The following is a 27,416-nucleotide window of genomic DNA, read 5'->3' on the forward strand; positions in this document are numbered from 1 at the left end:
CAGGTTTTTATTGTAAGTAGATCAGAAGTTATAGTAGCATGAAGAATTGCAATATTTGAGTTGCTCCAAGTGATACTGGTATCATCAGCAAAAAGAAAGATATTTCCATCGATTTTTAAACTAGTGATGTCATTAATAAAAATAAGGAAAAGTAGAGGACCCAATACTGATCCTTGAGGTACCCCACATACAATGTTTTTGAGACTAGAGTCTGTATCATTTGCTCTAACCAGTTGTTTCCTATCATCCAAGTAAGATTGGAACCAATTCAAAGAAATACCTCGAATTCCGTAGAAATTTAGTTTTTTTATCAAAACGTTGTGATTTACACAATCAAAAGCTTTGGCGTAGTCACAAAAAACGGTGGCAGTGTGAAGATTATTGTTCAGTTCTTGATAAACCTCATGTAGTACAGAAAACATGGCATCAGTGATGCATTTATTATTTAAAAAGCCGAACTGATTTTGTGATAAAATGTTGTTTTCAACGAGAAAGGACATAAGTCGGGCTTTTATGAGTCTCTCAATAATTTTGGAGAGTACCGGTAGTACTGCAATAGGTCTATAATTGCAGGTATTAGATATTTCACCACCCTTATGAAGAGGAATAATGATGGCAGTCTTTAGGCACTCTGGAAATTTGCCTTTCTCAAAAGAATCATTAATCAGTGAGATGAGGACTTGCAACACATTTTCTGGGAGATTAGAAAAAATTTTTATCGATAGACCATCAGTACTACAGGAAGATTTGCTTTTGATACTATTGATTGTTTGGATCAGTTCAGATTTATCGACTGGTTTTATAAAGAATGAATTCGAGACCTTTCTTGAATTAGGGAGATAGGAAATGGGATCTTTTTGTGGCAAAATAGTTGATGTAATATTCTTACTCACATTAACAAAGTATTCATTTAGATTTTCAGGGTATGGAAGGGAAAATGTTTGAGCAGTGTGGGTTTTATTTCGAAGATCGTTTATTATGGACCAAGTTTCTTTTGCAACACTTTTAGAGCTTCCCAGACGGTTTTGGTAGTAGACTTTTTTAGCTGATTTTATAAGTTTAAGATATGTTGCCCTGTACTTGGTGATATATTCAGTGATAGAGACGTTGGTAGTAAATTTCTTGATGTAGAGTAGAGAACGCATATTCTTGGAAGATATTCGGATACCTTTAGTAGTCCAGGGTTTGCGATATTTAGGCTTAATTGGAATTAAAGGAAATTCTTTATTGAAGATACAGACAAGCTGTAAAGACAAGCAAAAATCACTGAAATTATTATCCACGTCCATAGCAGGAAAGTGCCACTCAGAGGTTAAGCATAAATTTTGGAAATTACGAAATTTCCGGGTAGAAAAAATCCTGCCTAAACGTCCGGTTTTCGAGGAGGGTTTGCTAAAGATATTAAACTTCGTATAAACTGCATCATGATCAGATAGTACAGCATTAATAATTGTAGAGTGGACATCAAGGGGTGAGAAATCTGAGACAGTATAATCAATTTTGGTAGATGAAGTTTTTGTAATCCTTGTAGAAGAATCAACGTGCATTGTTAGACCATACGATTCAAATATGTTGATCAAGGATATTTGTGTAGCACAAGCAGCAGCATAATCAATGTTAAAGTCCCCGCATAAAATTTTTCTACTTTTATGGGGTAGGTCATCTAACAAATTTGGCAGGTTCTGAAAAAATAGTTCCACGGAAGAGTCAGGTGATCTGTAAATGCAAATAATATAAAGATTGAGATTCTTATTGTAGACTAAGGAAAAGGCTTCACTTAACAGAATGTCATATTTTGTTACCAAAGAAAAATCATTGCTCGTAGAAAGAATCAGGGTGCCTCCATGAGCCGAGCTTGGACGATCATACCTAGCAATTGGGGTGTATTTTTCTACAAAAAAAGGCTGGTTGACTTCAAGCCAGTGCTCTGTAACCGCAACTACCGGGGGAAATCCCAATTCCTCTAGGAACAAAAACAATTCATCAGTTTTGTATCTTATAGAACGAATATTAATCAGAACCATGCTAAAGCTGTTATCACTAAAACAATATGAGGATTCTAGTCCCTCAGAACACGTCGTGATGTTTAAAAATTTCGTTTTGGAGAGACAGCGGAATAGTAATGTCGGTGACATTCCCTTGATTTTTGCAGGTGTATAATCCTTTCAGAAGTGAGAAAGGACCTAAAAGCAGCAAGATCAGCTTCCACCTCATCTGGACCAATTCCATGGGCATTATTAAATTCAAGCAGAATTTGTCGTAGATCTTCAGTTTTAGTAGGAAGTCCCTCGGAAGCCAAAAAGAGTTTAACGCTTGTGTTGGTAAATCCATCATAGAACACTGAGGCAGGTTGGTCGTGTAGATAAGCAAGATGAAGTTTAATGGTTTTAAGATATCCGGTCCCCTTAATTGGCTAGAAGATATCGACTATTCGAGTTGTTGGTTAATCTAACTCTTGGTGGGGTCAAAGGATCCAGATTTGTCGATGGTTCTAAAGTATCCTTCTTAATGAAATTTATAGGCGAATGGAACGGATTCTTAGATTTACAAACTTCTATGGCCTGCTTGTCTTTTAGTCAAATGTTCTAATACAAGCTCACGGGTCAGTTGTTTTAGAAAAGTCGTCTTCTATTTTATTTGAAAGTATATTTACGTGTATATGTTATTATCGTTTCCAATATCTCATTGGTAAAAAAACCATGCCAACATTCAGGAGGTGTTGTCGCTTTTTTCACATCCTTTGACACCTAGCAGATTCCTAATGAGATTATGAACTCTATCCCGAATTCTACTTGATTTAGGGATAAAATGCCATTTTGTCTTTTCCAAGAAAAAAATATTTTTATTGGGTTCCATTTCCAGTTCTTCCATTTTATCCTTTTATCAGTTTCAGAATCTTCTCGGTTTGCTACAAAGTCATCTTCATCACTGTCACTATCCTCGTTCGAAGTTTTCTTTAATGTCAGAAGTCATCATCGTCTAAAGACCTCGGTAGCTCATCTGCATGTTCTTGATTCTGTAAGTTGTAAATTTTTCTTCCACTTGCCATGGCTCTGTCTGAAAATACAAATAAACCATTTAGTACTTCGTTCGGCCGAAGTGTATCTAACAGATATATGGCTTAGATATACTGCCGTCTTCAATTAAAACGCGGTATCTACAAAAAAAAATTGAAAATCGAGTTTTTGCTGTATGTGGTTTCCTTGTGACCTTATTTATGCTTTTACCGCGTTTTATTTGAGGACGGCAGTATAGCCAAATGTACATTATCTTTAAATTTATATGTAAACATGCATAATAATAATAACTATATTATACTTATAATTTATACAAAACACAATATTTGCAATTGCTAAGAATATTACATTAATCGGGCGTAGTGTATCTAAGAGATAAAAATATCTGCCACCTGCTTATCTGACAAACTGTCTCGGACGTATCAATTACTACTATAAAAACCGGAGGCTATCTAGAGATGAAAGATTGTAACTATAAAGGTTGCCGCACACAACACAAAAGACAGACTGCTGGAACAGCTACACCCGACGGAATGTTTGAAAACCTTCTACCTTCTCCCTCCAAAACCTCGGATAATCCCTCCATCTTCGAGCGATATTATACAGGGTGTCCAGAAACTCTACCGACAAACGAAGACAGGAGATTCCTCAGATAATTTTAAGACAATTTAATCAAATTCACCTAGTCCGAAAATGCTTCCTAAGGGAGCTAGAGCTCTTTGAAGATGGCGTCTTCTATTATTTTTTCATTAACACCTCCAGAACGCTTCTAGTTAGAACAACGAAAAGAGATAAATCGATTTCATCCATTGCGAATTTCTAGTATCGGTCATAGGCGTCCGTTTTGGATAGGGCAACGGTTATTTTATCGCATAACTTTTTTCTCTTTAAAACCTAAGCATTTTGGACTCTGGAATATTAAATTCTGAGGTATTCTAGTACTAAAAGGTACTCTTGCTTGAAGTCGGTAAGACACACTGTTTTCTAGAAAAATCGATTTGAAAATTTTTCATCTCTTAAATTTGGAAAAAAATGACAAAATTTTTAAAAAGAAACGGTGTATTTTACTAACTTAAAGCGAGAATCACTTTTAGTACTAGAATACCTCATAATTTAATAGTCTAGTGTCAAAAATGGTTAAAGATTAAAGACAAAAAAGTAATGACATAATATACCCGTTGACCTGGATTCGTCTCTGGAATATAATTAAACGTACAAGTTTTCGTTTTTCTAAATAGTTTTTTTTATTTTTTTTAAATTCAAAAAACGAAAAATTTTCAAATTGATTTTTCTAGAAAACGGTGTATCCTATCGACTTTTAGTACTAGAATACCTCACAATTTAATAATCCAGAGTCAAAAATGCTCAAAAATTAAAGACAAAAAAGTTATGCGATAAAGTAACCGTTGCCCTACCCAAAACGGACGCCTATGACCGGTACTAGAAATTCTTAATGGATGGAATAGATTTATCTCTGGAAGATAAATAAGCATACCAATTTTTGTTTTTCTAAATATAAGCGTTCTAGAGGTATTTAAGATAAACTAATTACCAGACGCCATCTTCAAATAGCTCTAGCTCCCATAGGAAGCATTTTCGTACTAGGTGAATTGGGTTAAATTATCTAAGGAATCTCCTGTCTTCGTTTGTCGGTAGAGTTTCTGAACACCCTGTATTAGTGGAATTTGTTTTAGAGTTTTCTCGAACAGATTGTTTGAAATATCATCTGCCAACTCACACTGGGGAAAACCGTACAAATGTGAAATTTGTTTTAAGCGGTTCGCTCAAAAACAATCTTTAAAAAAATTAAAGGCACTAGTGGGAGTGCCGACAGAAGTGAAAACTTCTTATAGTAAATAAATTACGAGCTTTTTCCATCCAAAAAGAAGTGATATACCTATATCATATACGCGATGCGTATGCCCTATGCTATTTATGTATACATAAACGTAATAAATTTATATACGTACAAAATTTATTTCAGCGAAGTGATGACGGTCGCAAATTCAATACTTTTCTCCCATCCAAAAAGTGCACAACGTTCCCAAAGAAAGTTTCACTTCAAAAATTTATTTCGTCGAAGCGACGACGGTCGCTAATTTAATACTTTTTCCCATCCAACAAGTGCACGACGTCCCTGAAGAAATTTTCAATTCAAAAATTTATTTCGTCGGAGCGATGACGGTCGCGATGACGCATGACGGTCGCTAATTTAATACTTTTTCCCATCCAAAAAGTGCACAACGTCCCTAAAGAAGTTTTCACTTTAAAAATTTATTTCGTCGAAGCGATGGCGGTCGCGAAGACGGTCTCGAATTCAATACTTTTCTCCCATCCAAAAAGTGCACAACGTTCCCAAAGAAAGTTTCACTTCAAAAATTTATTTCGTCGAAGCGACGACGGTCGCTAATTTAATACTTTTTCCCATCCAAAAAGTGCACAACGTCCCTAAAGAAATTTTCAATTCAAAAATTTATTTCGTCGAAGCGATGACGGTCGCTAATTTAATAATTTTTCACTATCCAAAAAGTTCACAACGTCCCTCAAGAAGTTTTCACTTCAAATATTTATTTCGTCGGAGCGATGACGGTCGCTAATTTAATACTTTTTCCCATATAAAAAGTGCACAACGCCCTAAAGAAATTTTCACTCCAAAAATTTATTTCGTCGAAGCGATGACGGACATAGATTTCAAAAACAAAAGACAATAAATAACGGCACGTGGCACGTGCGACAGAAGTGACTACTTATAACGCGTTATATATCATACTATTGAAATTTTATGTTTGCTTATCACTTAAGTATCGTCGTGCTATATTCAACAAAACTAGCTTCGTACGACCTTTCATTAGATATCGCAAGTCGGTTTGGCTGATTGATCTTGAGAAATCATATATGATAGCGATTCTCTGACACTCAACACGAAAGGAGTCCCTGGTGAATATGTAAAGATTGTGAGTTGATAATCTAAGCCGATTGATCAGTGGAAGTGAGCTAAGAGATGCTCTATATTTAGATCCACCTACGCTCTATCTATTTTTAGATATTCTAAAATTAAATCCTGCAGTATCTATTTTTAGATGGTCTATAATTAGTATAGTATAGTTGATCCAAAAGATGGCATAACCCAGACATTCAAAGTGAAAGTTATCCTTCAACACCAAATTGTTCTATATGGTCCACACAATGTCCAGAAAAAAGTCACACCATTTTGAGCGTCGGGTTTGGGTGGGAGAGGAGGGAGAAATCGGTAAATTCGTAGTTTTTTAAGTTTTTCGCCAATATTTCTAAAACTATGAGGTTTAGCATGAACAACCTTCTATACAAAATTGTTCTACATTAAATTTGAAAATCCTGTTTTGGATTACTGCGACAACGATTATTTTACTGTGCAACATAAGAAGTAAGAAAGTAAATGGCGCTAATAATTATTCCAATAAGCAACAATGTAATTTGCAATTTACTTTCGTTCTTCTTATTTTGCACAGTAATATATTCGTTGTCGAAGTAATCAAAAACAGGCGTATGCTCGTGGAATAGGGTATAGTATAGTATAACTGGTCCAGCAAAGGCCTACCCCAAACATCCAAAGTAAAAGTTTTCCTCCAACACCAAAATGTTCTATATGGTCCACATATTGTTCATTAAAAAGTTACACCATTTTGAGCGTCCGGTTTGGGAGGGAGATAGGAGAGAAGCCGGTAAATTAGTAGTTTTTTAAGTTTTTCGTCAATATTTCTAAAACTATGCTTTAGCGTAAATAATGTTACAAGAATAAAAAACCGCTAACCGCCGTAAAAATGAGTGGCGCATAAAATATTCCAGCTACAAAAGATCTGATATGAATATTACGTGGCGCGAAAATGGATTTTCATTTGATGCAAAACAAAATTCTAGTTTTATTTTAAAATATTTTTCCATAATATTTGCTAAATTTGAAGTAAACGCGCCACAAAAGAGTAACTTTGATACAGTTTGAATTTTGAAACTCTTTTGTGGCGCGTTTACTTCAAATTTAGCAAATATTATGGAAAAATCTTTTAAAATAAAACTAGAATTTTGTTTTGCATCAAATGAAAATCCATTTTCGCGCCACGTAATATTCATATCAGATCTTTTGTAGCTGGAATATTTTATGCGCCACTCATTTTTACGGCGTTTAGCGGTTTTTTATTCTTGTATAAGGAGTTTTTCAAAGTTATTTATAAATTAAATGTATGAAGTTGAATACAATGTTCCTCTATTACACGTCAAGCTTTATAAATGGTCACCTTTGTTGCATTATCTCCCAAATGATCTAGTGTCCATCGAATGTACACTAGATTTTTTTTATTCGAAATAGATTGAAAAAAAAATATTGAGATGGCCGGTAAATGAAGTCGGACTGCCCGTTGCCAGATCAAATTTAGCGTCGTAACCACTACAACTACATAAACCATTTCGGGAATAATCGTTAATTGGATTATACTTTTGTAGCTTAATAACTTCTAAACGGCTTAACCGATTTTGATTAGTAAACATGAGTTTGAAACGTATTGACCAGTAATATCTGATGGATCTAAGGTCAAGTATGATAACTGAAGCTATTACAGGAATTATTGAGCTTGAGAAACCGTTTTTCCCACAGGAAATAGATTTTATCATACTTATGAAGCCTATAACCTAAAAATTTCAAATTTTCCGGGATATGAGGTATACACCGTTAAATTCGTCTTGAGTCCTTCTACAAACGCTAAGTTATTGGCGCAATTCGTAGGTTGAAATGTTGAGTAATTGTCGAAAAACCAAAATTTTCAAAGTTTAGTTTTTCAGTTTTTCAGCTATACTGAGCCGTGTGTATGTCTGATCCTGACGGCTTAAACACCATTTGAAAGCTTAAGTCAACACTATTAATTTGATGTATTGGCGGTTCTCCTGGCTCTTCTTGATCCGAATATATATACCCCCAAAACATATGCCGTTTTGTACCTACTAAGTCCTATAGCTGGCTTATGGGTGGTCAAAAGTCACAAACTACACCGGTTCTAAATCGGCCCTGACCCCCTCTTCAAACACAGAGGAAAAATATCAAATCGGTTTAACTTTCAAACACACATACATATATATCCACAAACATTTTCCTTTTAAATAAAAATTAAGTCACATTTCTAAGCTCTATAACTTTTGAATGGTATAACCGATTTTCAAAATTAGACATGCGTTGGAAAGGTAATGATCAGTTTTATTAGAAGCCGCAAAGGTTGGATTAAAATTTTTAAAGTTTTTGGGAGTTGTGGGGACGAGAACGAAAAACAGACCCTAAAGAGGAAGGGCCGTAAAATCTACACTCTGACCAAAATCGATGGTTGACATATAAATGGGTGACTTTTTTTTCTGAACTTTAAGATGGGAGTTGGCCCAATTTTCAATTCAGTCAGATTTAGAAAATCGAAAATTTCGTGTATATATAGTGTTACGTGTAGGGGGTGTGGGTGTGCGCTACTGGCGAGAACTGCCGTTCTCTGGTAATGTTCAAAATTAGAAATGCGTTGGAAAGGTAATGATCAGTACTGTTAGAAGCCGCAAAGGTCGGACTTAAATTTTCGAAGTTTTTGGGAGTTTTGGGGACCAGAACGAAAAACAGACCCTAAATAGGAAGGGCCGTAAAATCGACACCCTTGGACCAAAATGGATGGTTGACATATGAATAGGTGAGTCTTTTTCTGAACTTGAAGATGGGAGTTGGCACAATTTTCAATTCAGTCAGATTTAGAAAATTGAAAATTTCGTGTATATAATAGTGTCGCGTGTAGGGGGGTGTATTTCTGCGCCACTGGCGAGAACTGCCGTTCTCTGGTAATTTTTTCGATATAAAACTAAAAGCTTCGATAACCAATAAATCGAAAACTATTAATTTTATCAAAAAAGTGTATAATGAACATTTTTTGCTTATAATTAATATTTTTACCAGCATTTGCGGTCAAAATATAATAAAAAATTTCCACCCTCGAGATGAGGTGGCAACCACCCCATGGTAAAAGCGTCTTTCGGCATCATATAGATTTTGATCCTTGGACTATCCACTACTTGTTGTCAAATTTTCAAGCAAATCTATCCATTCTGTAAAAATTGCGAAGTGAAAAATTTCAGTTCCTGGACTAATTATACTTTTGGAGCTCTATAACTTCTGAACGGTTTACCTGATGTTGATCACTAAACATGAATTTGAAACGTATTGACAAGTAGTATCTGACGCATCCAAGATCGAGTATGATAACTGAACGTATTACAGGAATTATTGAACTTTAAAAACCGTTTTTCCCATAAGAAATAGATTTGATTATACTTATGAAGCCTATAACTTAAAAATTCGAATTTTCCCAGATATGAGGTATACACCGTTAGACGCGTCCTGAGTTCTTCTATGAACGCTCAGTTATTGGCGCAATTCGTAGGTTGAAATTTTGAGTAATTGTCGAAAAGCCAAAATTTTCAAAGTTTAATTTTTCAGTTTTTTGGCTCTGGTGAGCAGTGTGTATGTCTCAGCTTGATCGATTAGGCGCCATTTGAAAGCTTAACTCAACCCTATTGATTTGGTGTATTTGCGGTTTTCCTGTCTTTCCTTGAACCTAAGATATATACGCCCAAAAAATATGCTATTTTGTATCTACCTAGTCCTCTAGCTGGCTTACGGGTAGTCAGAAGTCAAAAATTAGACCGGTTCTGAATCGGCCCTCACTCCTTCTTGAAACACAGAAAAAAAAAATTCAGATCGGTTTAACTTTTCCACACACATACATACTTACATACATACATACATATCCACAAACATTTTCCATTTTTTAAATAAAAATTAAGTCATATTTCTGAGCTCGATAACTTTTGAATGGATTAACCGATTTTCAAAATTAAACATGCGTTGGAAAGGAAATGATCTGTGCTATCAGAAGCCGTAAAGATCGGGCTTAAATTTTTGAAATTTTTGGGAGTTTTGGGGACGAGAACGAAAAACAGGCTTTAAATGGGAAGGGCCGTAAAATCCACACCCTTGGACCAAAATGGAGAGGTAACATATGGATGGACGAGTCTTTTCCTAAACTTTAAGATGGGATTTGGCCCAATTTTCAATTCAGTCAGGTTTAGAAAATCGAAACTTTCGTGTATATATAGTGTCGCTTGTAGGGGTGTTGTGCGCCACTGGTGAGAACTGTCGTTCTCTGTGGATATAAAAAAATGTTCTACTTGAAATTTAAAACAAAAAATATTCTATACATAATTGTTATAAAATCAACGGTTCCAGAGTTACGGAGGGTGAAATGTCGATGTTTTCGATACTTTTTATATTTTTTTGGGCAATTAAATTTATGATATAACTATACCAAAAACCCAGACATCCAAAGTGAAAGTTATCCTCCAACACCAAATTGTTCTATATGGTCCACATAATGTTCAGAAAAAAGTCACACCACTTTGAGCGTCGGGTTTGGGGGGGAGAGGGGGAGAAATCGGTAAATATAAAAAGTATCTAAAACCTCCACTTTTCACCTTTCCGTAACTCTGGAACCGTTGATTTTATAAAAGTTATGTATAGAATTTTTTTGTTTTAAATTTTATGTAGAACATTTTTCTATAGAACATTCCTTATGCTAAAGCATAGTTTTAGAAATATTGACGAAAAACGTAAAAAAACTACTAATTTACCGACTTCTCCCCCATCTCCCCCCCAAACCGGACGCTCAAAATGGTGTAACTTTTTACTGAGCAATATGTGGACCATATAGAACAATTTGGTGTTGAAAGAAAACTTTTACTTCGGATGTCTGGGTTAGGCCTTTTTTTGGACCAATTAACTATACTACCTCCGTAACTTCGGAACTGTTCATTTTAGAAGGGTTATGCATAGGACCTTTTTTATTTAAAATTTAATGTAGAACAATTTTGTGTAGAAGGTTGTTCATGCTAAACCGCTTAGTTTTAGAAATATTGACGAAAAACGTAAAAAACTAAGAATTTGCAGATTTCGCCCCTCTCCCCCCCCCCAAACCCGACGCTCAAAATGGTGTGACTTTTTTCTGAACATTATGTGGACCATATAGAACAATTTGGTGTTGGAGGATAACTTTCATTTTGGATGTCTGGGTTTGGGTCTAACTATACCATACTAAATTAGGTCTTGAAGTATCTATCTTTATATGTTCTATAATTAGATCCTACAGCATCTATTTTTAGAAATTGAATATACAGATTGTATACAACTACAAAAATATACACACATCGGCAAAATTAAAGGAACGAATTTCCTAAACCTGTTGTCCGATTTGAGTGATTTTTAGTATGGTATATCATTATTATTTAAGAATATCGGTGTAATAATATTGTTGCTAGACAGGTAAATGTCATTTTATACCGGGTGTAACAATCATACGGTGTTTTTTCCTTAAAGTTAGGAACACCCTGTGGAATATTCCCGCATATATAAAATATTGAAATTAAAACTCAATTGTAGCCTTAGGTTTTCTTAACATATTGTTTTTGATTCATTTGCTTGTGTTGGATAATAAAAAAGTTAGGTATTTTAACAACTAGCCATGTTCTTCATCAATACAGGTGTTTCTAAATAAGTGCGACAAACTTTAAGGGGTAATTCTGCATGAAAAATTAATGACGGCTTTCTTTATAAACATATGTCCGCAAATGCTTCGTTTCCGAGACACTGGATGTTGAATCTTTTCTTACAAACTGACGATTTATTTATTGCTCTAAAACGGTACACGACAATTAGACCGAAAAGCATTTTACCGAAACCTCACTAGACCGAACAGCATTAGACCGAAATGGTAGATAAGTTTAAAAAGTTTGCAGTAAATTATGCTAAGATTTTGTATATCTGTCTTTTTGTTTATTGTATTTTTTTTATATAGACTGTGTAAATTGTTACTCTGTACAGTTTGATATGAAATAATTTTCATCCGTTAAACAAATTAGTGAAGGTAAAAATAAATTAAGGGTAGAGTGACGTTAACACCGTTTTAACTGATTATAATAACCATCCAAATAACATTTAGTTGTTTTGTAATTACATTATAGTCTTATCTCTTTTACTGAGACAAGTAAAAATAACTGCTTTTCGGTCTTCTGCTGTTCGGTCTAGTGAGGTTTCGGTAAAGTGCTTTTCGTTTTAATGATTTCGGTCTCTTTACAGTAAACCCTCTAAAACCGGTTGAGATATGCAAATAAAATTTGGTAGGTTTTAAGAGGTAGTTATTATGCATTTTTTGACATACAACTAAGAATTATATTCACCATTGGCGTGCATACGGGATATATCTAAAATGTTTATAGCCGTATGCACGCCAATGGTGAATATAAAATTCTTAATTGTATGTCAAAAAATGCGAAATAACTATCTCTTAAAACCTACCAAATTTAATTTTCATATCTCAACCAGTTTTAGAGCAATAAATAAATCATCAGTTTGTAAGAAAAATTCAACATCCCGTATCTCGGAAACGAAGCATTTGCTGACATATGTAGCAAACGGTCATTAATTTTTCATGCAGAATTACCCCTTAAAGTTTGTCGTAGTTAGATTTAGAAACAACCTGTATTGATGAAGATCGTGGCTAGTTAAAGTGCCTAACTTTTTTATTACCCAACGTAAGCAAATGAATCAAAAAAGAAAATGTTAAGAAAGCCTAAGGCTACAATCGAGCTTTAATTTCAATATTTTCTGTATGCTAGAATATTCCACAGGGTGTCCAAACTTTAATGAAAAAACACAGTATGATTGTTACACCCGGTATAAAATGACATTTACCTGTCTAGCAACAATATTATTACACCGATATTCTTAAATGATAAGGCTATAACATACTAAAAAAATCACTCAAATAGGACAACTGGTTTAGGAAATCCGAGACATCAAACATCTCAAATTTTTAAGGTGTTCCTTTAATGTTGCCGGTGTGTGTATAATAGTAACTGAAAAATGAAAAGGTTAGGGAAACAAAATAATACTAGTTAGTTAGAAATGTGTATTTGTTTATTATCTACTATTATTGATTTTATTTAATTATTTTTTTTAGATTGCTTATATCATAATCATTTTTTTTTGAAATAGCTATCTGAAGGTCCATCTCTATTTTTTTTATAGTCGTCTCCGAACCAGCGGACTTTTTTTTCTGCCACTGTCAGTAGTTGGTCTGACAGTATCGAGAAGGTCTGCAGATTTTGATATATTTGATTGACGCTTTTTTCCATTTGACGAATTTCTATTTTTCCAACCTCGATTTTATCACCTTCCTATCTTCCTCATTCATATTGATCCTGTTTTTTGCGGTATTGATGACGATGTTGTCATATTTGAGGATGTCGATGCCATCTTCACATGGTCTTCAACAAATCTTCCAGTAGATCAGTTGCGATTCATCTTCATTTGATACTTTGTTTCTTCAAAGTTGATATTACACTTTTTAAGTTTTTTATTTGTTTCTTCTGATACAACACCGTGTTTTGAAGCGATCTAATTTTCTTCTTTTTTAAAAGATTTTCTGAAAACTGAATACTTAGTTGCCTTTTTAAAAATATCGTTTGAGGTGTATCATCAGCGTTTATCGCAGTGCATATATTTTTCGGTGGAGTTGTGAATACCTGCCGAGGTTGGCCACTACCTTCTATTGTAGTGTTTTCGTTTGTCTTTTTGTTTGGAGTTCGTAATACAATTTTCTTCAATAAACTGCTGCTTATTGACGTATCGCTAGCTTCTATTGTAGTGGTTCCGTTTGTCTCTTTCTTTGGAGTTAGTAATACATTCTTCTTCAATAAACTTCTGCTTTTTTACCCATCGCTAACATCTATTGTAGTCGTTTTGTTTGTCTCTTTCTTTGGGGTTAGTAATAAATTCTTCTTCAATAAACTTCTGCTGGTTGATGCATTGCTAGCTTCTATTGTAGTGGATTCACTTGTTTCTATCTTTGGAGTTAGTAATAGATTTTTCTTCAATAAATTTCTGCTTATTGGCCCATCGCTAGCTTCTAGTGTAGTAGTTTCGTTGGTCTCTTTCTTTGGAGTTAATAATACATATTTCTTCAATACACTTCTGCTTGTTGGTGGACTAAACACATCATTTGCAGTTGAGGACAAAGTTAAATTTGTTTTCAATAAACAACTGCTTGTTGACTGACTGGAATTTTCATTTGCCGTTGAATATAAAGTTGGATAATTTGATCGAACCTAAAATATATATGAATACATTAGAATAGAACAATTTTTTATTTGCATAAAATTCTTACGTAATTGAGCAAATAACGTCAAGTACAAGTAAAAGTAAGTACAAAAAGAGATTGTATAAAACTGAAGTAGATATAGTCTTAAGATCCGAATATATGTCGACCTTCACCCATCTGCTTTCGGGATGAAACAATCTTTTTTATTAAATTTCATACATAGACAAATATTACTTGTAGGGTTGACTACCAAAATCTTGTCATAGCTATCATTAAGGGGGGTGTAGGGTATGAAATCAACATTTCAAGCACATTTTTGGGAATTTTTTTTAAAGCCTAGTGGAATTATTTTATTTTTGAATTAAATAAGCATATTCAGTACAACTCATAGAATAATTCAAAAAATTCAAAGAAAAATATTGAAAAATAAGCCAAAGAAACATTTAATCTTGTTCTAAAGCTATTTTCTTGTGGCATTTTTACAATTTTAACTATTTAGAATGGGAAATAAGCCACAATATTATTAAAAAATGATTTTTATTAACGTTTCGACGCCCATTGACAACGGCACCCGATTTGGGCGTCGAAACGTTAATAAAAATCATTTTTTAATAATATTGTGGCTTATTTCCCATTCTAAATAGTTAAAACATTTAACTTCATAAATTTAATGTAGATAGCTGGAAAAGTAAGTATATTTTAGTGGTTTAAATTCTAAATATTATACAGTATGGTGAAAATGAAAGGAATAAATTCGTTATTTCGTAAACCGACGACTTTAAGAACAAATCCCAAAACAGGTCGATTTTTAGTTTTAAATTATGACATTTTCGCATATATATCATATTAGTGACGTCATCCATCTGGGCGTGATGACGTAATTAATGATTTTTTTTAGACGATAATAGGGGTCGTGTGCTAGCCCATTTGAAAGGCTATTTAATTATGTATTCAATAATACAGAACATTTGTATGATTATTTATACAAAGTGTTAAAAAAATTTGAATTAAATTAATTGATAAAAAAAAGAAGAATGTATGTAATTTATTTAATTCAAAATACATTTAAGTGTTGCCAGAAATCAGAATAAAATGTTTAGGTATTTCACAAATAAACATTGTTTTTCGCTTAACTTAAATGTTCAAACATCCAAGTGGCAGGGGGCCAGCTGGAGCTGGCTTGAACATTGATTTAAGCGAAAAGCAATGTTTGTTTGTAAAATAAACATTTTATCTGATTTCTGGCAACAGTAAAATGTATTTCGAATTAAATACACACATTCTTCTTTTTTTTGTCAATTATTTTAATTCAAAAAAATTTTTTGGACACCCTGTATAGCTAATTATGTTTATCTTTATTTACTGAATAGAGAATTGAATAACCTTCACAAATAAGCTATCACACGACCACTATTCTCATTTAAAAAAATCATTGATTACGTCATCACGCCCAGAAGGATGACGTCACTAATATAGTCTATATGCCAAAATATAATTTAAAAATAAAAATCGACCTATTTCGGAAGTTCTCAAATCAACAGCTTTCTGGTTTGTTTACACCACCAGTGTTTGTGTTTATAGTAGTTTAAATTTATTCCACCAGAGGTCAGATACTTTGTTTTTAATCGCGAATTTAGTATTTATGTTGTCTATCAGACAGCTCAGTGGGACTAGCGCCTTCACTTCGCTGTGAAGGTGATGAATGTGAGTTCAAGCCCCAGCCAGGTCAAAGGAAAAACAAAAAAGGCTAACGTGAGTATGAAATTCTAATATGAATCTGATGATTAGACAGGAATATGCGGGCATCTGATCGGCCTATGAGGGAGCAGTACGGCAAGGGATAAGGGCTTGCGGCCCGGTGACACTCCCCCGTAGATCCCTACCGGAAGGGCATTGACTTCTAAATACCAGTGTATATACAGAGTGAGTTTTATGTATGGAAACCCTCAATTATCTCGGAAACGGCTTGCACGATTTTTATAGATTTTGGTCGGTAAGATTTTTCTAATGCAGCCGATATTATAGTGGTAATTACATTGTTAACAGATCTTCCCTTTTTCTGGAAATTTAATTAACTTTCTTATTTAAAATGGAACACCCTGTATATTCTTTGCGTTTTGATGTCCTTAAGAAATACTGATTATTTTTATGATATATTCCCTATAAATAAATGCCATAATTTGGGAGTCATTGGCTGCTACATTTATTTTAAAAAAATTTAAACAGATTATAAAAATCAATTTTTTCGGCATGGGTAGAAACTATTTTAGGTTCTTTGGATCATTATAAATAAAGAAGGTCTTTTGTAATTTTTCTCTAAAAATAATCGTTTTCGAGTTACTTATAAACAATTTTAAAACTGAAAAAAAAAAAAACGAAAAATGACGATTTCAATGTTCAAAAACACAAGTAAAAAATATAAATTTTGAAATTGCGAAGTACCTAAATTCAAGCTCAAACCTTCTTCTATCAGCCTCCTATAAACATTTTTGGCACGTTTTATTCTAAAACATTGTTTTTTAACTGTTAATGAAGAGGATATGAGAGGACGGGCGATTTTGCTACATTAACAAATATAAAAATAATTTTTTAAAATAAAATAACCCCAAATTACTTGTAGAATAAATTTAGAAGATAACTCAAGGTGAAAACAAGAATGGATGAATTAAAGGAATTAATGGAATTAGTAAAATCAGTAATGCTGGAGGTTAAAGAACTAAGGCAAGTCAATCAATACTACATAGAAAAATTCAAAGATATACAAACAGAAAACATAGAATTGAAAAAACAGTTGGTAGTTGTTCAAAACAGAATGGAAATTATAGAGAAAAAAGAAAGACAAAATAATTTAACAATCACAGGCTTAGATATAAACGAAACGGAGCCTGAAAAAGTTGTAGAAGAAACTGTGAACAACATTAAGAAATACTTAAAAGTTGAAGCTGAAATAAACCGAGTCACTAAGATAGGTAATAAGAGATATAAAGTAGAAATGGTAAATCTGAATAAAAAGAAGGAAATACTTAGCAATAAGAAAAAACTTAAAGATGTTCCAGGGGCCAGAATATTCATTGACGAAGATCTAACTTACCAGGAGCGTCGTATCCAGAAAATAATAAGGGAACAAGCAAAACTAGAGCGAAATCAAGGTAAAAACGTCAAGGTGGCATACAAGAAGATGATAGTAAATAACCAGGTATGGGTATGGAATAGGCAAAGCGAAACTTTAGAGGAGCAGCATGATCACAACAAAATCATGTACAATTCAAAAAACTGATAAGTGATCAAGTGGAATTACCAGTAACGAACCAGGCAACGAATCAAGGACATAATCTAGGTATTAGCGAAATAAACACTGTAGATATAGTAAACAAGGAAAATCAAATAACAAACAAAAGTAAAAAAATCAGCATTGGAACTTGGAATATTAGAAGTATAGCTGGTAGAGAAATTGAACTTGTTATGGAGTTCAAGCAGACTAATCTGAAACTACTTGCACTAACTGAAGTAAAGAAAAAAGGGACGGGAGAGATGATGATTAATGATTGTACGTTAATGTACAGTGGAGTCGATAGTTCAAGATGGGCACAAGCGGGAGTAGGATGCCTAGTTAACAACGATTTTGTTAATAATATAAAAAGTTGGGAAGCAATTAATGAACGATTAATGACAATAAGAACCGACCTAGACGGAGAGAATATTTGGACTATTATAATTGCTTATGGTCCCAATGAAAATGATAGTAAGAAAAATAAAGATGAGTTTTGGGGTAAACTGCAAGAATTATATGAAAACAGTGCTAGTCCAATCCTAATAGTAGGTGATTTAAATGCAAGGGTTGGTAAGGAAGCACAAAAAAGCAATGGCGTCATAGGTAAATTTGGAGAGACTACAAAAAATATTAACGGTGATATACTAATGGATTTTTGCACATTAAAGTGTCTAGTTATAATGAATACTTTCTTTCGGCATAAAGATATACACAAATATACCCGAGTAGTTCCAAGCCGAAATGAAAAATCTATTATCGATTACATCATAATAGAGAAAATTCACAAAAATAAAATTCAAGATGTGAAAGTGACTAGAAAATCAGAATTAGGAAGCGACCATTTTCTAGTTGTTGGAAAAATAAAAGGAAAAGAGCAGAACACAAATAATACTAGAAATGCAAATATACAAGAAAAAAGATCTGTAAGAACACATAAATTAGCCAATATTGAAGTGAGAAACAAGTTCAACAAAACCACTGACGAAAATTTCAAAGAAAAATGGATACAAAGACAAACTATTGAACAACAGTGGAAATTCTTCAAAGATACTATTTCCAATGCTGCTGGTGAAATTTGCGGATATACAATTACTGGTGGGTCAAAAAAAGGACTAGTTGGTGGAGCGAAGAGATAAAAGTAGCTGTGAAAGAAAAGAAAGTAGCATGGAGAGCCTATCTAGAAAATAACAGTTCACATATGTATCAGAAATACAAAGAAGCAAGAAAGCTTGTGAAAGAAAAAGTTAAAAAAGCTAAATCGGAAAAGTGGGAGAGATTTGGAGAAAAGATGGAGCAAGACAGTAGGACAAACCAAAAATTGTTCTATAAAGGTCTGAAAAAAATGAGAGGTAAATCAGGTAGTACTGTCGTGCAAATAAAAAAGGTGAAATACTTACCCAACCACAAGATATAGTTAACAGATGGAGTGAATATTTCAAAGAGTTACTGGAAGCAGATGAAACAGATGATGAAGAAGAACAAGAAGAAGAGATCATATATAGGACGGCGAGAAACGAGAGTAATGAAATAACATTGGAAGAATTAACCGAAGCCATCGCAAAAATGAAAAATGGTAAAGCGGCAGGAATAGATAATATCAAGGCAGAATGGTTGAAATATATGGGAAAATCTGCATTACACTACTTACACAAATTACTGATAGCAATTTGGAAACAGAAACGCATTCCAGAAGATTGGGCAACAGCAGTAATGGCTTTTTTATTTAAGAAGGGAGATAAAAAGGAATGTTCAAATTATCGAGGTATTTCCATGCTAAGTGTCCCGGCTAAGGTTTATGAACGAATACTGGAGATGAGACTGAGAAAGAAAGTGGAACATCAACTACACGATGCACAAAGTGGTTTCCGACCGAGGCACAGTGTCCAAGATCATATCTTTACTATAAGACAAATAACAGAAAAATTCCTTAATTTTGACAAAGATATATACATGTGTTTCATAGACATGGAAAAAGCCTTTGACAAGGTACCCAGACATCACATTTGGAAAGCACTTGAACAGTTCGATGTTGGAGTAGAACTAATTGATGCAGTAAAATCTATGTACTGGAAGAGTTGGAACATTGTCCGAGCATTAAACTGTGAATCAAACAAATTTGCTACTACACAAGGAGTAAGGCAAGGTGGAGTTTTGAGCCCACTGCTATTCATTATATATATATGAATGAAGTAATAGAAAAATGCAGTAGAGAGTCCCGAAAATTAGATTTAGGTTACCATCGATTAAAAAGTATAACGATAAGTGAATGTGTATTTGCAGATGACATTGCATTAATAGCAAGTTCAGAGAAATCTTTGCAAAACAACCTAAATTTATGGACGAGAGAACTTGCAGACAAAGGAATGAAAATAAATTTAGCAAAGACCAAAACTCTACTTATATCCAAGACACCCAGAGAAATCCATATAAACCTAGACGGAAATTTAGTAGAACAAGTGGAGGATTTTGAATATTTAGGAACTATAATAGATGGAAAAGGAAAAATGCAAAAAGAGCTGAACAACAGAATGCTAATACATCACGACTATATCACTCCCTGAATTCAGGTCTCATTAGCAAAAGAGAAATTAGCAAGAAGACAAAAGTGTCAGTACATAAGACAATATACCTCCCTACAATCTTCTGAAATGAAGTATTTAAGAAGAGTAGAAGGAGTTACGCTGATGGACAAAGTAAAAAATGAAACGATAAGAAACAACCTAGATGTTGAGAGTGCCAACAAAGCAATAGAAAGATCGCAACTAAGATGGTTCGGTCATTTAAATAGGTTAGATCCACATAGGCAAGTCAAGGTAGTTTGGGAAGCAAAGGGAATTGGTACAAGGAGAAGAGGAAGACCGTGTCAACAATGGAACGAAGCTGTGGGAAAATCATTACAAAGCAGAAACCTCGCATGGGAGGAAGCCAAGAGAAGGACATCCAACAGAAAACTTTGGAGAGAGATGATTAGGAAGTAAAAGCAGATTTCTCGACACCTCACGGTAAAAGAGAACCGGATTATATAATATACAATGTACTTATCGGTAGCTGATAAAAAAAGGTTTGAACTTGATTTATGCACTTCGTAGTTTCAAAAATATTATTTTTTATTTGTGTTTTCAAACCTTAGAAATCATCATTTTTCGTTTTTTTTTTTCAGTTTTAAATTGTTTATAATTCGAAAACGATTAATTTTAGAGAAAAATTATAAAAGATCTTTTATAGCAATAACTCCGAAATTATGGCATTTAGGTATAGGGAATGAAAAATAATCAGTATTTATTAAGGACTTCAAAACGTAAAAATATATACAGGGTGTTCCATTTGAAATAAGAAAATTCATTACATTTCCAGGAAAACGGAAGATCTGACAAAAATGTAATTATGTACCACTTATAATATCGGCCGCGTTAGAAAACCCTTGCCCGCCAAAATCTATAACAATCGTACAAGCCGTTTCCGAGATAATGAAGGGTTTCCATACATAAAACTCACTCTGTATATAGTATTTATGTTTAAATTACTACTTACATATTTCAATCTAGTCACTTCCACTGTAGGGACAGCAGTTGCTTGTAGTCTTACTTTCAGTTTAGACATTCTATCAAAGCAGTCCTGGGCGAAATGGTGTGAACACAGAACACTTGATGGTTTTGGTAACCAGTCTGGCTTTCTTAGGAATTCAATCCACAATCTTCTGCGACAATCTTTTGGAAAACTACAAATTATGTTTATTAATGAAATTGAAGGGGGAAAACATGATAAGCACCAGTTTGTTAATTTTACAGGAGAGCCAAAAAACACATCAAAACGTATTAATATGAAAACGGCTACACTAATTTGTAATAATTAGGGTTTTTAGGTTTAGATAGATAGATAGACATTTATTGTTTTTAAAAACTACAGTTTTATAACAATGAGTTTAGTAAGTATATACAGGGTGTCCCGAAAAGATTGGTCATAAATTATACCACAGATTCTGGGGTCAAAAATAGGTTGATTGAACCTCACTTACCTATATACAATAGTGCACACAAAAAAAGTTACAGCCCTTTGAAGTTACAAAATGAAAATCGATTTTTTTTCATATATCGAAAACTCTCAGAGATTTTTTATTGAAAATTGACATGTGGCATTTTTACGACAGCAATATCTTAAAAAAAAATTAAGTAAAATTTGTGCACCCCATACAAATTTTATGGGGGTTTTGTTCCCTTAAACCCCCCCAAACTTTTGTGTACGTTCCAATTAAATTATTATTGTGGCACTATTAGTTAAACACATTATTTTTAAAACTTTTTTGCCTCTTAGTACTTTTTCGATAAGCCAGTGTTTATCGAGATATTTTGAATATTTGTCGAATCCACCACATATTTGTATATGGTTAAGTACGGTTATAGAGATCTGTTAATAATCTGAGAATTTATTTATAATTTACATTTTTAGGTATATTTTGAAAAAGAAGCTACATCTCGATAAAAGGTGACTTATGAACAAAAGACTAAGAGACAAAAGTTTTAAAAACACTGTGTTTAACTAATGGTACCACAATAATAGTTTAATTGGAACGTACACAAACATTAGGGGGGTTTAAAGGAACAAAACCCCCATAAAATTTTTACGTAAATATATTGAAAAAGAAGCCGCATCTCAATAAAAACTGGCTTATCGAAAAAATACTAAGAGGCAAAAAAGTTTTAAAAACGTTGTGTTTAACTAATGGTACCACAATAATGAATTAATTGGAACGTACACAAAAGTTTGGGGGGGTTTAAGGGAACAAAATCCCCATAAATTTTTTATGGGGTGGACAAATTTCACTATAATTTTGTTTTAAGATGTTCCTGACATAAGAATTATACATGTCCATTTTCAATAAAAAATCTCTAATAGTTTTCGATATATTGAAAAAAATCGATTTTCATTTTGTAACTTTAAAGGGCTGTAACTTTTTTTGTGAGCACATTTGTACTAAGGTAAGTTAGGTTCAATCAAACTATTTTTGACCCCAGAATGTGTGGTATAATTTATGACCATTCTTTTCGGGACACCCTGTATAAAAACTAGTCTAGTACAAAAGTAATAATAAATAGTCTAGTACATAACGCACCCTCAGTAATATAAGGGCCTAACTCAAAATTTGTGTAAACTGTGGTTTTAAATGATATGGGCACAAAATGAAATTCTCTACCGATTAGCGCTGAAAGAGAGATAAAAAGAACATTAAATGGTTCAGTAAATATATTTGTGCCTCTCTCTACTCTCCCACCCACCGCTTGTTTTTACTGCTACAAGGTAGCAATCAGTAACATGTCTTTCAATGACGAATATCCTGCTGAGTTTGTGTTTTAACATTTTGTATTATATAGAACAGTTTTTAGTTGAGCCGTTATATTATAGAAAATATAATAAATGAATGGGTATAATTCATAATAGATCGCTATTTTTCATAAACAGTGACAGAGCATTCATAATATAAGGGATTAAACTTAAAGAGTTCCTTATTTATGTTATTTTTTTTTTGTAATACATGGGACTAATTTGAAAGTATTTTTTTCCATTACATGTAATTATTGTAATTTATTTATATTATTATTTTTTATCATGGCTATTTATTGTGTAATTATCAAGTAACAAATCTGCCAAATTTCACATTTATAACTTAAATACTAAGCATGTTATTTGAAAAAATAGCTGTAATATTGGAAACCAGAATCTTTAAACGCGATTTCCCAACAATCTGCTTTCTTGAATTGTGCCTCTATATTACTGAGGGTGCGATAAGTAATAATAAATTTAACAAAAAGTTATGCGCTATCACTAACTGAAATTGAGCACTGAAATACGAAGATCTATTTCGAATATAAAGTGACGGTACTACGACAGACGAAAACTACAAGAAGAGAAAAGGAGACCAAGAGAAAGAATTGCAACGGGTTTTCAACAAAAGTGGAAAAATAGGCAGATCTACTACCTGTAGAAGGGAGAAAATGGAAGAAAATGCACAGAAAATTATGGAAATGATGGCAGGAGTAAGTTTAAAGATCGAAGAACAATCAAGAGAAGTCAGCGAGTTTCGCAGAGAACAGAAATAATATAGAGAAGAAATAAGAGAGTTAAGACAAGAGAATATCATTAAAACAAGAAAACACAAAACTAAAACAGGCACTTTTTCAAATAGAGGAACGGCTGGAAAGTTTGGAAAATGAAAAAGGCGAAAAAATATAGTTATACAGGGTTTGTACATAGAAACAAATGCCCCAGGTATTCTAAAACATGCCATACTGGTATGATGAATAATGTCAAGAAGTAGCAGAGGCAATAAGAAAGGTAAGATCCAAAAATCTCACTAATAACGAAGATAGCGATAGAGAAGAATACAGAGAATTGAAAAAATCATGAAAAGAAGCAAAACGAGAACAAACTGAAAGAAATAGAAAAAAAATTCCAAAAAAATGAAATAAGATTGTTCTACCAGGAAGCAAAAAAATGGAAAGAGGATATCAGAAAAACAACCCATACATGAGAGATGATACTGGGATACATAAAAATGAGAAACTGGCAAAACTATTTCACAGAACTGCTAAATAAGAGCAAAGTACAAAAGGAAACAAACCATGAAATTGAAGATGTCACATCCTTGACAGTTCCAAAATTTTGAATTCCAATTCCTTGAAAAACAATTTTGAATGATTGTTATCCAGGTACAGATGAGTTTGTGCCATATACAGCAGGCTTTGAAGTCTTGAGTCCCATTTCACGTCTAGGCGATTCCTGTTCCTCTCTACCACGTTTGGTTGCTTCTCTGGTAGTAATTCTTGGTATTTTGTTTATGTATCTAATCATTAATTTTTTCTCCCCATTATCTATACGACTTTGCAGCTCTGTTCGTAATTCAGCCATATATTTTGACTGGCAGGGTGTCAAATCTTGTTTTATATATATGTTGGAGTTTGAGTTTTGATTTAGTTTAGATTTATTTTTAAGGACAAAAAGGACATCTTCACTGGACATCATAGTCATTTTCAGCGGCCTTGGTTTCATATCTTGGCGAAGATAGCCTAGCCGGCGATGCGAAGCTATTTGTAAGTTAGGAGCTACCTGCTTTAATATTTGATGTGCATTAACTTCATCGGATTCTGTATTATTTTCTGGAACACCCATCAGCAAAACATTTTTTTCTCTTTGTTTCCTATCAGCCAGCTCTATAAGGATATTTTCGGGAGGAGTAGATTCCATTTTTGGATTTTAATTTTTAGTTGTTCGTTTTCTCTTCTTAGAACTGCTATTTCCGAGATGCAAGCGTCAATTTTTGTCGACTGAGAATATACTAAATTATGTAAATCAGACATTTGAGTGTTACATGTTGCAATAGCGTTAGTCAAATTAGAAAACTGAGCCCTAATTGCGTTGAAGTGCATTGTGCTAGCATCTGCTTCTGTGGTACAATTTTGACACTTCCATATCAACAAGGTTGCAGGTGAAAAAATTTAAGGGTTGGGATTGAGCAGGAACACAGTGCCATGTTGTTTTACATCCAGAACATTCCAGTTTGCTACAATCTGTCGGTGTTATAATTTTACGGCATGCCTGACAATTTAAATCCATTATAATAATATTAACCATACTATTGCTTAACTTTTTGTGTTGGTACCACTAATTGCTTAACTTTTTGTGTAAAGCAATATTCAAGTTTCGATCAAGTAGATCGATGAAATGTAAATTGTATTTCTTGTTTAAAAATTAAGTTTTTCTACTTACAGTTGTATTTATAGCAAAACTGTTCAACTTTTAACTTATATTGTTTGAATTCACAAGCGACTATTAAACGATGTTATCTCTACCTGCTAGAACTAAACTCTGGTTTATAGGTTTACTAATCATGATAATAGGAAATGACATAGGTAAATACTACACGTTGGAAACCAGAAATATTTTAATATGAATATTATGTTGATATTACATGAGCTATTTTATATCCCTATAATTCTCAGAAGATATTGGCAGTAAACCCGTAAAAGAAACGAACAGTAAAAAGTAAATGATCATGTAGAAATGGCAGGAGTCAACACCAAATAAAAATGACACAATCAAATGGACTTTCTAGTTATTTCCCTGGACGGCTGGTGGTTATGTTATTAGATTCTTACCCTGTATGTATATTTTTGATTGGAATAATCATGATAGTTACAGGCTTATTTCCCTGTATAATTTATACATTTTGTAGGGACCAGTTAGAAGTACTATATTTTTGTAAAATTCTAAAATTAATAAATTGGCGCTTATCATGTTTTCCCCCAAAACCCTTCAACTGTAATCTGCAAAATTTGTCACCTTTAAACTTACACATTATCAATCAAGAAAATTATATCTAGTATAGACAATAACTTAGAACATGAGTAATATTGAAGCTGTTAATGCAAGATGTCAATTGGCAATTTTCACATTTTCAAGAAATTTGTGTAAAAGTTTATTGATTGAAGTTTTTTGGTAACTATTTAAAATGTGCTTTACAAAAATTTAATCGATTAATATTGAAAGGGGGTAAGCGCCATTTTCTACTTTTCGAGTTACAGTAAAAAACCCTTCTCTCTTTTTTTATCTGTGTCATTTGGTGTTGAAAGGAAGCAAGCACTGATGCACTTGCATGGATATAGTTTATATAGTTGAACCCGCTTGGTTCGACTGTACTATGAAACTACATTTAACACCAAATGATGTACATACATATAGAAAGAGAGAAGGGTTTTTTACTATAACTTGAAAAGTAGAAAATGGTGCTTGCTCTCTTTCAACAATAAACGATTCAATTGTACTTTGTTAATGAAGTCACATACGTTTGATGTTAGACAAACAGCTATAGATCAAGAGAAAAACATAATAATAAAATATTTTATTGAAAACAATCAGTTAAGTGCCATTTTTTACATTAATAAGTTCAATTAATTGATTGCATATTCAGGAGCATTTCCAGCTGGTAGGCCTATACACACAGCTGATCTTTGATGTTCATATGCAACTTTTAAACAATTAAATACAATGTATTTAAATGCATGCATTGAAGAACTACATAATATAGTTGAAAGTTGCTATAATTTACAGCTTACCTATGAAACGTAATTCCTTCATTCTTACTTTTCTGGGTCATAGTACAACCACAAGATGCACAACTAACCATAATGATTACTAACACTGTGCTAACACTATGTAACTACTATATACACTATTCCTAACTTAAGATAAAAAATTAATGTAAAACGTCCTGGCAACAGGTATATTATAAGTAATAACACCAACTAGAACTAATATTGCTAATATGTTTGCCTTTTGAATTTCAAAATAGGTAAACAAGAAAAGAAGGTTAGAAAACGGTTGTCATTTGTCATCAGTGTCATTTCTTGTTGTTTCATGCTAGGCTGATGCACTGTTGACTGTTGACACAGCACAGAATACAATTGTTTCCTATTCTGTGAACAATTCTTTCGCATTCTGTGGCTGTGGATCCCGTAGGTGGCCAAGGTTCATAAATTAGGTGGCTGTGTAATAGGGCTTTTCATTCACAGTCATTTGTTTCGAGCTTCTGTCATATTTCGTATAATCCGTGTATATTGGGTGCGTTCGGACGACCACAGCGGCTGGACAGCTGAGCCAGCAGTAGCTGTCAGACGTCACCGCTGGAAGTCAGCCGCTGAGAGATTTACTAAGCTTTCCCTATTGGCTATGAGTTTCGACGGTAGCGCTATCTCGCGGTTTGAAACTTATACTTTTCTGATAAAATTTATGTATGTGAAATATACAAAATGAGAAAAATAGATACTTATCTAGAAAGACACAAATTATGAACTGAAATATTATTGTAACCTCATTACTAAACGAATACACAGAATTAATAGTAAAATTAATTATGTTTTTTATTTTATTCAT

At 33.3% G+C, this 27,416-nt stretch overlaps 1 protein-coding gene across 1 annotated transcript; it reads right to left on the bottom strand.

Annotated features, from left to right (window-relative positions):
• Window positions 1–13,020: 13,020 nt before the first annotated feature.
• On the bottom strand, window positions 13,021–26,873 carry LOC114326676 (THAP domain-containing protein 2). The gene is made up of 3 exons (XM_028275081.2): window positions 26,600–26,873; window positions 21,024–21,210; window positions 13,021–14,228 (listed from the first exon to the last, which is right to left on the bottom strand). The coding sequence occupies exons 1-3, from the start codon at window positions 26,668–26,670 to the stop codon at window positions 13,833–13,835; spliced, it is 654 nt and encodes a 217-aa protein (XP_028130882.2). The 5' UTR covers window positions 26,671–26,873; the 3' UTR covers window positions 13,021–13,832.
• Window positions 26,874–27,416: the final 543 nt, after the last annotated feature.

The sequence above is a fragment of the Diabrotica virgifera genome, chromosome 1 (assembly GCF_917563875.1).
Source record: "Diabrotica virgifera virgifera chromosome 1, PGI_DIABVI_V3a".
Taxonomy (NCBI): Eukaryota; Metazoa; Arthropoda; class Insecta; order Coleoptera; family Chrysomelidae; genus Diabrotica; species Diabrotica virgifera.

Coding starts and splice junctions, on each gene's coding strand:
- LOC114326676 (XM_028275081.2), bottom strand. CDS start 26,670: ATGGTTAGTTGTGCATCTTGTGGTTGTACTATGACCCAGAAAAGTAAG. Junction 21,211..26,599: donor GAAGGAATTACGTTTCATAG/GTAAGCTGTAAA, acceptor CATAATTTGTAG/TTTTCCAAAAGATTGTCGCA. Junction 14,229..21,023: donor AAGTGACTAGATTGAAATAT/GTAAGTAGTAAT, acceptor TATATATTTTAG/GTTCGATCAAATTATCCAAC.